This window comes from Juglans microcarpa x Juglans regia, chromosome 4D (genome assembly GCF_004785595.1).
Source record: "Juglans microcarpa x Juglans regia isolate MS1-56 chromosome 4D, Jm3101_v1.0, whole genome shotgun sequence".
Lineage (NCBI taxonomy): Eukaryota > Viridiplantae > Streptophyta > Magnoliopsida > Fagales > Juglandaceae > Juglans > Juglans microcarpa x Juglans regia.
In genome coordinates, this window is record NC_054600.1 from 27,328,896 (window position 1) to 27,342,773 (window position 13,878).

At 35.4% G+C, this 13,878-nt stretch overlaps 1 protein-coding gene and 1 non-coding gene across 2 annotated transcripts; one reads left to right on the top strand and one right to left on the bottom strand.

Moving 5' to 3' along the window:
• Window positions 1–4,113: 4,113 nt before the first annotated feature.
• On the top strand, window positions 4,114–12,392 carry LOC121259885 (putative E3 ubiquitin-protein ligase LIN-1). Its single transcript, XM_041161688.1, has 17 exons — window positions 4,114–4,287; window positions 4,685–5,644; window positions 6,142–6,220; window positions 6,384–6,773; window positions 6,906–6,982; window positions 7,146–8,426; window positions 9,018–9,162; window positions 9,285–9,557; window positions 9,636–9,945; window positions 10,029–10,153; window positions 10,241–10,360; window positions 10,552–10,683; window positions 11,016–11,138; window positions 11,229–11,339; window positions 11,446–11,589; window positions 11,692–11,943; window positions 12,060–12,392. Exons 2-17 carry the CDS (start codon window positions 4,707–4,709, stop codon window positions 12,075–12,077), a joined length of 4,518 nt encoding a protein of 1,505 aa, XP_041017622.1. The 5' UTR covers window positions 4,114–4,287; window positions 4,685–4,706; the 3' UTR covers window positions 12,078–12,392.
• Window positions 12,393–13,420: 1,028 nt separating this feature from the next.
• LOC121261788 lies at window positions 13,421–13,518 on the bottom strand. Its single transcript, XR_005940008.1, has one exon. It is a non-coding gene; the product is annotated as a small nucleolar RNA Z161/Z228 (small nucleolar RNA).
• Between the last annotated feature and the right edge of the window lie 360 nt (window positions 13,519–13,878).

Below are 13,878 nucleotides of genomic sequence, written 5' to 3' on the forward strand. Positions count from 1 at the left end.
TAAGCTAATCCAAACAATTTACAACTTTGATTTGATAGACGCAGTCCAATATGGATATTTTTGCAGGTTCTAATTAAAAGAAGGTGGCTCCGAGTTGACCTTGATGTTTGAACAACTTCGATTTTGCAATTAATTAAGGAAAATGATGGGGACCGATGAGAATTCCAAATCGACCGATACTATTTTTTTTTAATAATTAAGAAAATATTTATTAATAAATTAATAATTTTTTAAATATGAAAAAAATATCATTTTTATCAGTCCAGCTTTCGGTAATTTATTGGTACCGACGGCAGGACGCATTAATTAAATGACAATGTTTTTTTTTTTTTAAAAAAACAATGCTTCTTGCAATAGCGTGGAGGAGTTGGCGTGCAATCGTGGCCCTTCTAGAAAATGAAATAGTTTCATTTCTGTCAAACCATACCGTTTTGGCAAAATACATTGCGATCCTCTTTCCCTTTATCCTCTCTTTCATCGCACCTCTTTTTTCCATTATGCTTGTTTCTCCTTTTCTTTGAAGCTTTTTTTCTTTTTTTCCACAAAGAAAACTTCCTTCTCAATCATCATGGCCTTCATCATTACAACTTCAAAAATTTTATTCCCTTCTTCTTCATTCTTCGCAACCTAAATCTTTGCTATCATTTCAAGATGCAGGACTATAAGTACGATGCTTGAGTTTTGCGTTTTTCACTTGTAGCAAGCTTTCATACTTGCAAATCACAAGCAAAAATATTTAGATAACTCCCATAGTATTCAAATGTAAAAAGAATAAGATATAAACAACAAATCTTTTCTCGCTCTAAAACTAGCTCTACACTTTGTCTCTTCTAGCCTGTCGAGACCAGAGCTCGCTTGGAAATATCATTTTTAGTTCATAAGCGAATTCACATAAATGAATCCCTATAAATGTTAAACAATCAATAAAGAAAATTGGTAAACAAGAAAAAAGAAAATTTTTTACTACGATGTGTCAGAGTATGGGTTTACGAACCGAGTTAGAGAAAGAGAACAAATCATTTTGCATAGATCCTTCACAAATTTTGCAATCAACCATTTTATATCACAATTTTTCGCCATGCAGTTCTTTACTTGTGAAGAAGAGTCATAGAAAGCCATGGAATAGAAAAAGAGTTCAAATATTTTCCTTAATTTGCTCAAAACTAGTGAAAAATGGAGGGAATAAGAGAAAAATGGCAACGATGGTAGCGTCTGAATATGTAAGAAATCTTAGGAGCGACCAATTTTCACTCCTTCGTACTACTGCAGAGTTGGCAGAAATGGCAACGATAGTGGTGTCTGAATATGTAAGAAACTTTGGGAGCGACCATGAACAAGTGGTTTTGGTAACAATGTTCATGGTTGTTCTTTATTTTTTGCCTTTCAAGTCTATTTTCTCATTTGTTTTCGCTTTTTTTTTTAATATCAGCCGATGTGGCATGAAGCCGCGTCAATCGACTGCACGGCGTCTACATGAGACGACTGTGTATAGAAGAACTGTTTTTTTTTTTTAAAAATTAAAAGACAATGTTAGGAGCCGCCGAGAATTTATTTTATGTCTAGTTTATTTTTGCAAATAATACGAGATGAGTTAAGATTAAAATCAAAAGTTAAATAAAATATTTTTATAATATATATTTATAATATTATTTTTATTTTAAAACTTGAAAAAGTTAGATTATTTATTTTATTTTACGTGAAAATTTGAAAAAAAAATTGTAATAATTAGATGAAATAATTTGAGATGAGTTTTAAAAACAAACGAGCCCATAAATAATGCTTGGAACCGATAAACTGACCTATGGAACATACAAATGTTTTTTTGTTGTTATTTAATTATTAAGAGAGTGATTATTAGTAAATATATATATTTAAATATTTAAAAATATGTAAAAAATAATAACCTATAGTGATCAGTCCAAACTATATACCAATAGTAGCTGCAAGACCCACTTTGCATTTGAATTATTTTTTTCTTTTAATATTTTTAAAATATTTTTAATTTTTTTAAAAATACAGATATTCTCTTGTAATCACTTTACTAATTATTAAAAAATAAAATAAAATACATGAAGAATCAAATTAATAGAGGCAATATCAATAACTACTTAGAATTTTTTCTTTGAAAAATGATAAACATAAAAAAAAAAAAAAAATTACAATCTTTTATACATTTAGATTTTAAATGAGAGATATTTTTATAAAATAATTTATAAAAACAATACCAATTTTTATAAATATTTTATTTTAAAATATAGTTATATAAAAAGTTATAAAAAAAAAAAATTTGAATTGGTCTTTTTCTTTTTGGCCAGAACCTGATCATTTTTCAATGACTTGTTTAAATATTGTTTGGTCGATCCACGTGCACGGACCCAGATCAACTCAGATGATAAATATTGATTTCTAAGACGTCACTATTTTCGAGTCGAATGATAAATTATGGGGAAAATAGTCAACATCTAAAATAAAAAAGATTTCTAGCTTTTTCCAAGCATGGTGCAGGACGCAGCTTGCAGCTGATGGGGGAGTTCTCAAAGACTACGCCTTAAGAAGCGTTTACTTGCAAAATGAATATATATATATAAAAAAAAACTGTATAATATTATGTATCTTAGGAGATCAGTAATATTATTCATGACAAAGATGATATTTATTTATTATTTATTAGATTTATAAGAGAAGATTGGAGTTCTTTATTATATTTAATAGCTTAGTATTATTATTGGGCAATTAGTTGCCGATGAAAGTGTACCATCAATGATTTTGGAGGCAGGAGGTTATACTAACCAGACCACGTATCTTTAATGTACCAGCAATGCTTTTAGTTGATGGTGTTAGGGCTTGAAAGGTGAACGTAGGTACAACGAATAATAAATTTATGAGAATGATCATCAAAACGATGTCGGAATTGGAGAATTACGAGGGTGGTTGCGATGTTAAAATGAGTTGAGTTGAATTGAGTTAAGATGATAAAATATTATTAGAATATTATTTTTTAATATTATTATTATTTTGAGATTTGAAAAAATTGATTTGATTATTATATTTTATGTTAGAATTTAAAAAAATTATAATGATAAATTAAGATGAGTTGAGAGGAGTTTAACTTCCAAATGAAGCCTAATCGCTCAATCGGAAACGAGAGTATGGCTGCATGCCATTATTCTGACAGAACCAAAACCCATGATCTTCTACACATCTGTACATGAGACATACACACACATACTGCTATATTTGCTTTCTCCCAGAAATTACAATGGATGCAGGTATTGGTTCAAGCCAACCACGTCCATATACGATCTTTTAGTGAGATATAAGAACAGCCGCACTTTGTAATTATATTGCAGACACAATAATATTACTGTATTTAACGACAACCTTTTAGCTAGGGAAATACATCAAACGACTTGACATGCGTGTTTCAACTGTTACGTGATAGTTTAGGCCGGGCCTAATTTTACGGGCTAGCTCAATCAAATTACGGGCATTACCAAATGAACTGGACCATCAGTCAATATGGCACATGGGTCGAATGAAAAAAAAAAAAAAAAAAAAAAATTAGTGCTTATGAAAAATATTTTAATTACACGGGATCTTATAATAAGATTAAAGTAGTAATATTTCATCAATATTAGGAAACTACTAAATAATTAGCAAAATATGATCATGAGAAATGTTGTTAATTTTAGGTATGGCCACCAACCGCAGAAAAAAAGAGTGATAGAAAATCAAGACCATTTTTCGTCCTTGTGTAACACGATCACAGTTCTGTTATTTTAATGCAATATGGTTACAGTTAGATTTGATCTGTTCTTGTGTTTGTTATAGAAACGTACAAGGCCGAGGAAAAAATAAATAAATAAAAGAAACGTCCAATAGGCCAAAAGGGCAGTGCTTCTTCGTTGTCTATTTTATTTTTGGGTAAAGATGCTCTCTTGTCATTTACCAAACGACTCTTCAAATCCGATTTTTTTTTTTATTCGTATAATATACCTTTTTTTTTAATTATTAAATTTTGATATGAATTGGTATTCAATACTGGCCGATGCAAATATCAATAGACTATAGTGAACTGGTAATATATTAAATTTGTCCACCATTTACTTGGAACATCACACAGCAAGCTAAGGCCGGCACTGCTTACACCATCTCCAATAGCCGGCTCTCTCTCTCTCTCTCTCTCTCTCTCTCTCTCTCTCTCAAAAGTGACGAAACTAGTTTCCTCGAGAAAAATGGGCCATTGATCACCTCCATAGCAGAGTACCAGTGTTACTTCTTCAACAAGTAAGTACTCTTCTCCATCTGTGAATTTTTTTCCTTGTTCGTTTGCCTTTTCTACCATGGTAACGAGTCTATTTGCTGTTGTTGATATCAATATACACTTATCCCTCTTGGTGGTAGTCACAGGATTGATAATGGGTAGTCAGTTTTATGCACTTCTTTCTGTCTTTCTATTTAGATGCTAGAATTGCATGTTGAGATTGTGCGTGTGATGGTGTCGAATTATGGACGTAAATTGTTGAGTTACTCAAAAAAGATGTGGCAAAGAGAAGGATGTGAAATAGTGAAGTTCTCATTTTTCCTTTCATATATTTCCTAATAGCAATCAGAGAAAGACCAGTTGAAAACTGTTAATCCATGCTCTAGCTGTTAAGGTTAACCTTGGAATTTGTTCCCTTAGATTGTCTCGACAAGACAGAAAAATGAATGCTAGGTATGGCTCTACGATGGACCAAAAGGATATGGTTAGGTTGTTGATTGCTACCGTCGATAACTTCAGCCGAGATCGGTTGATTAGTAAAGAACAGAGAACCCAACAAAAAGAACAGTGCGCAGAGAGGTTGGCAGCTGAAGATGGAAGCTGTGACAAAGACACAGAGGTTCGGTACTCGGATCAAGCAGTGTTGGCAAATTTGGACTGGGGTATCGAAGCCCTTGAAGAAGCAATCAACACCTCTAATATGGAAACTAAACTTGCACGATTGGACTATGCAGAGAAGATGCTGCAAGTGTGTGCCATGCTCAACTCCACCCAGGAAACTGCTGGGGTTCCCAACTTCTATCTCTCTGCTTGGGCTCACCTCAACCTTTCATACCTGTGGAAATTAAGGGGCAACGTTCACGATTCAGTTCTTCACGTTCTCGAGATGTTTATAGTAGACCCTTTCTTCTCGCGGATCGATTTTGCTCCTGAACTTTGGAAAGACCTGTTTCTTCCACAGATGAGCTCGATCGTAGGGTGGTATTCGGAGGAGAGGCACAGACTTATGATGGAAGCAATTCCTGACTGTTCTGATTTGTCCTTGACTGCTGATTTGGATCAGTTTTTCAACGAGTCTGTGATTTTCTCATTGAGGCCAGATCAGATGGAGAAACTGCAAAAGCTGGAAAAGCTTTACGGGGAAGCATTTGATGACAATACACGGCTTTTTGCTAAATATTATAAGGATCTCATGAACTCTGATTTGTCCTCGAACAAGAGGGTGATTCCGATGTTGCCAATTGCTGAGCCTCCAATGACTCCTTTGCATGAGGTCAGCCGTTCGATTCCAGATTATGTAAAATTCGGTCCTATCTTGCCCAAGAGTGCTGGATTTTCTGCAGTTCTTAAATCTAAGTATGGTGCAAGAGAAGCAAGCAGGTTAGTGCATTTTGAAACGTGTAATTAGTTCTCGTTTGGACATTTGAGATTATCTCAAAATTCTGTAAATAGTAATGAATGAGTTTAGTTAAGATATTTTATTGAGTTTTAAAAATAAAAAAAAAAATTAAATAAAAATATTATAAAATTAAAAAAATTATTTAAATATAATTTTTTATATTAATTATATTTTGAAGCTTGAAAAAATTGTATTGGTTTTTGTATTTGGTTAATGTTTAGATAATATTTAAATAAAAAAAATTCAAAATTCAAAATTGAGAAGCATTTTATATTTGAGCTGTATTTGAGAATAAAATTATAAAAAAATTTGAGAATTTTGAAAATTTCATGTCTTGTCTTAAACTTCCTTTAAATTCTTTTTACATGAAAACTCCCTATTTATGATAGATATAATGGTTCTGAATTTTATGGAGAAGAATGTGATCTTTGAACTTCTCATTTAATTGGAGGCTCTTATGTACGTATTACTTTTTCAGTAACTTGGCTTCTAGCAGAAAGAATGCAAGTTCCATTACCTCTCAGATTCGTGAGGAGTCTGCTAGATGGGAACCTCAGGTAAAGAAAAATTAGAGCAGTGCATTTATATTTCCACAACAAAAGCTTGATTATAGTTGTACATCTTTCTTTCATTTTCTTTTTCTTTTATTTTTTCTGGGTTTTACATACAGGTTTTGTAAATTTTGAATACTGTAAGCTCTATTCTTGTAAACGATTCCAGGACGGGTCACTCGATGAGAATGAAGACGAGTCTGAATATGAGCCTGATGATGGTTATGCGGATTGCGAGGATACATCAACCAGAAGATTACATCTTAGGGGCGTGAAGATGGTTGATGACAAGGAAGCTAGGCCTAAAGGACTTCCATCTGAAATAAGGAATCAAGTACATTCTTCCTCAATCTTCTCTCCTCTGGATTCCCCTGGAACTACTTCTCCAAAGAATCTATCTCCAAACGGAGATGAGTATTGTGAAAAGGAACCCATTTCTATGTTGCGCCTTTTTTCCAACCGGATCACGGATTCCACTGTAGCCACCCCGTTGCCTGAATCTCCACACACGAGGAACGATTACAGTATCAGCTCAGCAGAGTCTGATGGTGAAGTGATGGTGTGTTTCCAGATTTAAGATCTTCTTACAATTTTTTTACTACCACTCATCTACTCTAGCTCTTTTCTTGTATAATTTAGTTTGTGTTATCCAAACTCCCATTTGGATGCTGGATTCTAAATGAAAATACAGAACATTTGCAGGAAAATCTATGGCCACACACGGACAACTAGTCATGACAGTGTGAATAGGCAAGTATTAGTAAATAGGTAATCAGCACTTTGTTTCTTTTAGATTATTGTTTTTTGGGAGTTTGCAACTAATCTGATTTTGCTTGTCTTGCAAATAGATTACCAGCATGTCACCCATAATTTTTATTAGAAACATTGAAGTTCCTTTCCACTTACACTCAAACTTCTGTGGATTCTTCAGTTCCATTCATGAAGGGGAGGAGGGAAACCAGCACTTCATTTCTCTCCCAATTTCTGAGAAGTTGACTACTCGAACAAGACCGCCTAAGGATTTTGTTTGCCCCATCACAAGCCACATCTTTTGTGATCCTGTTACCCTTGAAACAGGTCAGACATATGAGAGAAAAGCAATTCAAGAATGGCTGGAAAGAGGAAATGAGACATGCCCTATTACACGGCAACCTCTTTCTGCCAATACACTGCCCAAAACAAACTATGTTTTGAAGAGGCTAATAACATCTTGGAAAGAACAGTATCCTGATCTCGCTCAGGAGTATTCATATTCCGAAACACCAATGAACTCACTTAGTTTACCCTTCACAAAAGAAATACGCTTGGTCTCCACCCTAACTAGAGCAAGTGATTTCTCCGGCCACAAGAGCATAGGTGAGCATCTTCACTATAGGAGCAAAAGATTTACGCGAGCAGCAGTATCTACATCACCAACCAGTGTGATATCTCAAGCTGCAGTGGAAACTATTATCAATGGTTTAAAACCCTACATTTCGTGTCTCTGTGATTCTGACAACTTGCAAGAGTGTGAATCAGCTGTGTTAGAAATAGGCAGATTATGGAAGGACTCAAAGGGTGATTCTGGGGTTCATTCTTATTTATCCAATCCGGCAATTGTAAATGGGTTTGCGGAAATACTTTCAGCTTCTACGACAAGAGAAGTTCTCAGAACATCAGTTTGCATTCTCTCAGAGCTAGTATTTGCTGATGAAACTGTAGGGGAAGCTCTTACCAGTGTAGACTCCGATTTTGATTGCCTGGCTGCTCTGCTAAAGCATGGCCTAGCTGAAGCTGCTGTTCTTATATACCAGCTGAGGCCAGCATTTGCTCAGCTTTCAGCTCATGACTTTATACCCTCTCTTGTCCAGATCATTATAAACAAAAAAGAAGATTTGGATGATCTTCAGTTAGTAATTATGCCCCAGGATGCTGCTTTGGCAATACTTGAGCAGATTTTGCTGGGAGGGGATGAATGCAGCAGGTCTCTCAATGCCTTGAGTGTCATTTCTGCAAATGGAATTCCTGCTTTAGTCAAGTGTTTGGATAAGTTGGAGAGAAGAAGATCTAGCGTTTCCATACTTTTATGTTGCATGCAAGCTGAAAAAAGTTGTCGGAACTTGATAGCAAATATAATTGAATTGTCCCCTTTGCTCGAATTATTTCATGCTGGAAATGATAGCGTGAAAGGAATATGTGTAGATTTTATCTCGGATCTAGTTCGGTTGAACAGGTATTCTTTACCTGAAATCTTCACTTCTCATTTGTGATAAATTCTAAAGCACGTTACTTCTATTATAAATTTAGCAAATAAATTGCACTGGCACACCAATGAAACTATAGTTGTGACAATACCTCATCTAGTCATCCCCTCTGAGAATGAGGGTGAAGGGAGAGTTGTGGGTTTAAGATCACTGGTTTGCATAACTTACCAACCTTGGTATGATATGTTCACCGGGAGTGCTTTGGAGTAGGATCTCAAATGCTTTGATCGTTCTCCTAATAATTTTTATTCGTATCAGACAACACTCACAACTTTACATGTGTGCTTCTTTGTATGGAATACAAGCACCTAATGATTTATTTTCACCTTTTCTCAATCACCCTTCCAACACCCATGTTGAAGATTCTAGTTGTTAGATGACCACTTTGTTCCAAAATTAAGCTGGTGGGATAAAGGGTGGAGTTAGGTTAAAACTCAGGATCATTTTTGCTACGATACCATGTTAAATCTCCAATTTTTCTAAAAGTTTAAGTTGGTGGGAAAAGAGAATTCAATCATTTAATTTAAATTTCAATACTTTTCTTTCCTATGTTGTCACAGGAGGACATTCTGCAACCACATCTTGCAGATAATTAAAGATGAAGGAGCATTTAGCACCATGCATGCATTTCTTGTGTATCTTCAAATGGCTCCTGTGAAGCAGCAACCTGCAGTTGCTGCTCTTCTTCTACAGCTTGATCTCCTGGTTTGCCTTGATTCTCTGAAATCAACCATTAAAATCTAAAGTTTTTAATAATACCTTTAGACTCTGCGCCACTAAAGGATCTTACGGTTTACCACAGATTCCTAAGATTATCAATTTTCCAGGTTGAGCCACGCAGGATGAGCATATACAAGGAAGAAGCAATAGATGCATTAATCGAAGCACTCAGGAGAAAGGACTTCTCTAATTCTCAGATGGTGGCTATAGATACTTTATTATCTCTTTCTGGGCGTCTGACCATCTCAGGGGAATCCTATATTGAAGCCTGGTTACTCAAGATTGCAGGATTTGATCAGCCTTACAATGCTTTGATGAAGGCAGAGCAGCTGAGAAAACAGGACAATGATTTGGTGGAAACAACGGTTTGCATTCGTCTGGTATTAGTTTGTTATGGAGCTAGTTACTCATTATATTCAATCATGCATCAATCCTGAATCTTATATACTTACATATAGGAAGAGGAAGAGAAAGCTACAAGCTCTTGGGAGAGAAGGGTAGCTTTTGAACTTTGCAACCACGAAAAGGGCTCTATTTTCAAGGCCTTGAAGGAATGCCTTAAGAGCAATTCGTTAGAGTTGGCAAAGTCATGCCTTGTCCTTGCCGCATGGCTCACGTACATGCTTTCTACCCTTCCTCATACTGGTGTTAGAGGTGCTGCTCGCAAGTTCTTGCTTGATGAATTCATCAATGTCCTCCAATCCTCTAAGAACATGGAGGAGAAGATTCTAGCGACCCTTGCTATTAAAACATTTATTAGTGATCCAAGTAAGTGCAGTCTAAAGCTAAAATTTGCACACAAAAAATTTCAATGTCTCTTCAAATAAAATTAACTCAAACCCTCAATTTAGCTGCACTTGAAACACTGGGAGAATATGCTAAACACATCTACAGAACCTTGAGAGAGCTTAAGAGGACTTCAGTGGTGGTCACAGATATAATGAAAGCGTTGATGAATTTGTCATCTGTAGATGCAGTAAGTTGGGTGCAATATAGATAGATTCGATATAAAAATAGGTATTGTAGATAGATGACTAGATACTACTAACATTCTGTTTTTTAGACAGAGTTGTGGAGTTGTACTGAAATGGCTGAGTTAGATTCATCATCAAATGGTGAGGTTCTTTCTTTGCTTCACCTAAATGGTCGGCTTATAAGCAGCCACTCCGATGGAACCATAAAGGTTTGCTCCTAAACAGAACATATTCAATTGTTTATGCCTGCTGAAGGTCGCAGACTACTGCATGAACACAAATCATTCCATTCATATAAATATACATACACCTACACCTACACTTGCAAACACACACTAGGCAAATATTGGGCTGTCTATTTCTTATCCAACAGCTAAGGCTATAGCATCTTTGCTTCTAGGTGTGGGAAATCGGGAAGAGGGTGATAAGGTTAATTCAAGAAGTTCATGAACACACGAAGGCTGTCACATGTCTCTGTGTCCCATCTTCAGGTGACAAACTATATAGCGGTTCCCATGACAAAACAATTCGGGTAAGCCACCTCATGTTTGCTATTTAAAGAAAAATCAGAGTCTTTGCTTCACTTGCTCTTTTTGTTGTTTGGCTTGACATGTGAATGCAGTGGAGAAATATTCTCTTCTCTGATAGAACAAGCTATAGAAGAGCTTATTCTTTTTTTTGTTCTCTCTCTCTCTCTCTCTCTCTCTCTACCGCAATTCTTCCATGATAAACGACATGTCCCACGTTTAACGTTTGAGATAAAGCTAAAACACAAATTCCTGGAAAAAAGTAACTACTTGTTCCCAAATATTTTGTTTTACTAAATCTCACTAAGGAGTTGCTGTATGCATTTCTTGACTAAAGGTATGGGCAATCAAACATGAAGAAATTCACTGTATTCAAGTCCATGACATGAAAGAGGCAGTAAACGACTTGATAGCCAATGCTAATGTGGCATGCTATATTTCTCAAACAACTGGAGTTAAGGTAAGTGCTCAAGAGTTTTATTTGAACAGCTAGGATAAATATACAGCCCACAGCAGAAAGAGCTTTTGCTGAAATTTGGATTATCAACAGGTGTATGACTGGTCTGGGCCTCCAAAGCATGTAAATTTCAACAAGAACGTGAAATGCCTTGCCCTATCGGGGGATAAACTTTACTGCGGTTGTAATGGTTACAGTATCCAGGTAAACATTCTTTGCAATAAATCTGGTGATTTGGACCTTCCTTTTCAGGTAGCAGTTATATATAAAAGCTTATTGATCGTTTGAATTACAAAAAAAAAAATGACAGGAAGTTAATTTGTGCAATTACACATCAAACACAATCTACTCTGGAACGAGAAAATTGTTAGGAAAACAAACCATATATTCCCTGCATGTTCATGATGACCTCCTGTTTGCTGGTGGTTCTTCAGTGGATGCTACAGCTGGAAAGGTACGCAACTCTCAATGTTGGTCTTTGTTTGCAAACCCAAAATTAAAATCCCTTTCAATTTGGTAGCTGATCGATTTTGGCCCCTTTTTGCATATATGGAAGGTAATTTCCCTTTCCACCAAGACAGTAATTGGATCATTCTCAACTGGACTTGATATCCAACGCATAGCCGTCAACAATGACTACGTTTTCACTGCCACAAAATGTGGAATCATTGAAGTTTGGTTAAAAGGAGGAGTTGCAAAAGTTGGTTCCATCAAAATGGCTGGTGGGGGACATTCAAAGATTACCTCATTGACATCTGATATGGATGACTTCAAGCTTTTTGCCGGTTCCTCTGACGGCAAGATTTATGTTAGTGACAAATTAAGAAAATAAATCACTCTTCATCTAACCTAAACTATCATTAACAGGAATCCTATCTATCCAAAATTCACAAATTAATGTCTTTTCTTTGAATTGTTTTGCAGGTTTGGGCACTAGACTAAACGTGGCCAACCATGGATATGGATTTAAACCGTGTACATCAAAGTGTTCAAAGCTTCTCTTTTTTTTTTTTTGTCAGACCCAGCCGGATTGAAGATTCATTACCCTCAATTGAAGAGCAAAGTTAAATGGATTTTAATCAGCTACAAGCATGTAGAGACAGCTTTGTGCATGTTGCATATATAATACTCGGGACATGAATCGCCCATATTTGGATAATATGGTACTCCTATTCGATTTTAGCTTATATGACATCCCATATAATAGGATACGAGTACGATATATCCTTAAAGATTAGCAAATAGTTACCCACTCAACATACTTCCTTTCTTCTCTTTTGGTATTTTTTCTATTTACCATCAGAATTTTTAGGTCGAACAACAGTTAGGCCTGTTTATGTAAATAGCGTTTAGATTAAAGTTAAAAAATTGAATAAAATATTATTAAAATATATATTTTTAATATTATTTTTATTTTAAAATTTAAAAAATTGAATTATTTACATTATTTTATAAAAAAAATATAATAATTAGATAAGATGAAATAAATTGAGATAACTGCGAAAACAAGTTGCTTGGTTACGTTTGAGTACCAAAAGTACCTCAAATACTCTCACTACTATTCTTTACTTTATTATTACTTTTCACCTATTTTTTTACTATTCATTACTTTTTATCTATTATTCATTATTCTATTATTACTTTTTTATTACTATTCACAAATATTCTCACTACCTAAACGTATCTTAGCATAAGATTGCTATTATCATTTTGGCCCCACATTTATAATTTTCCTAATATCAACCCTAGAATTTTAGATTCATTGTCAATTTGATCACTTTTTAAGTTTTTCTTCCCCTTAATATTACCTTGCATGATTAATTCTCACTGAGCGTGAAGTCAGTTCTCGTTGAGCCCGCTGCTCTCTCCATAAAGATCCAAAGTTCTACGAGCCGAACTAATAAGGGAGGCCCTCGAAATGAAATGAACTTCATGATTTTCAAGAGTTTTATACCTCTTTCTGGATCTCGTACATAATTTTCTAAATTGGAAAACGAGATAGGCAACAAAAATAAAAAGTTCAATTTTTTCTTTTCAAATCATAAACAAAATCTTGCAAGAAAAAATAGTTGATGAAGCAAAAATCAATGGTGAGTAAGTAAGCGTTCAGAATGAGTAGGAGGTATTATCTTCCTGTCTTGAACTTAATCGGACTGATGTCAAATTCATCATCACTAGGCCTGCCCAACCACGGTCTCCATAATCCCAATAAACCCTAATATGTATCATGCGCAATAACAAAGAAAAGCTTTTGTGAATAAAAAAACTCATAAAACCACAGTTGAAACCATCAGAAGCATTGGATCATTGCATCAGCAACGACACTAAACGTGTCTCAGACGACCGTCGTGAGAAATTTTAATCCAAATTCATCATCTGATTTCACTGTATTTCACATAAAACAAAGAGAGAGAGAGAGAGAGAGAGAGAGAGAGAGAGAGGAGGGGGGGCGGGCGCTGCCGCGCTAGGGTTATTAGCGTGGAGGATTTCGCAGCCTCATTCCTCGACTGGCTATGGATTTTTTCCCAGCAACAGCATTGCTTTGGAAACAGAAAGGGCGATTGATGATTTTAAAGGGCATGGGCTTCGTCATTAGGGTTTCCACCAGATCATATATGACGATTGTGCCCCTATATGGGCTTCATATTCAGCCCAATTCAATTAAAAGCCCGGCTCATAGTCCTCTTGAAAGATTTCCTTGGAAAGAGCGTATATGTTATGGAGAACGGTGCCGTTTGAGTTT

Bases quoted from the DNA above. Each gene is read 5' to 3' on its own strand.
- LOC121259885 (XM_041161688.1), top strand. From the start codon at position 4,707: ATGAATGCTAGGTATGGCTCTACGATGGACCAAAAGGATATGGTTAGG. The intron at 5,645-6,141 runs GTTAGTGCATTT...TTACTTTTTCAG, and splicing joins GGTGCAAGAGAAGCAAGCAG to TAACTTGGCTTCTAGCAGAA. The intron at 11,590-11,691 runs GTACGCAACTCT...CATATATGGAAG, and splicing joins TGGATGCTACAGCTGGAAAG to GTAATTTCCCTTTCCACCAA.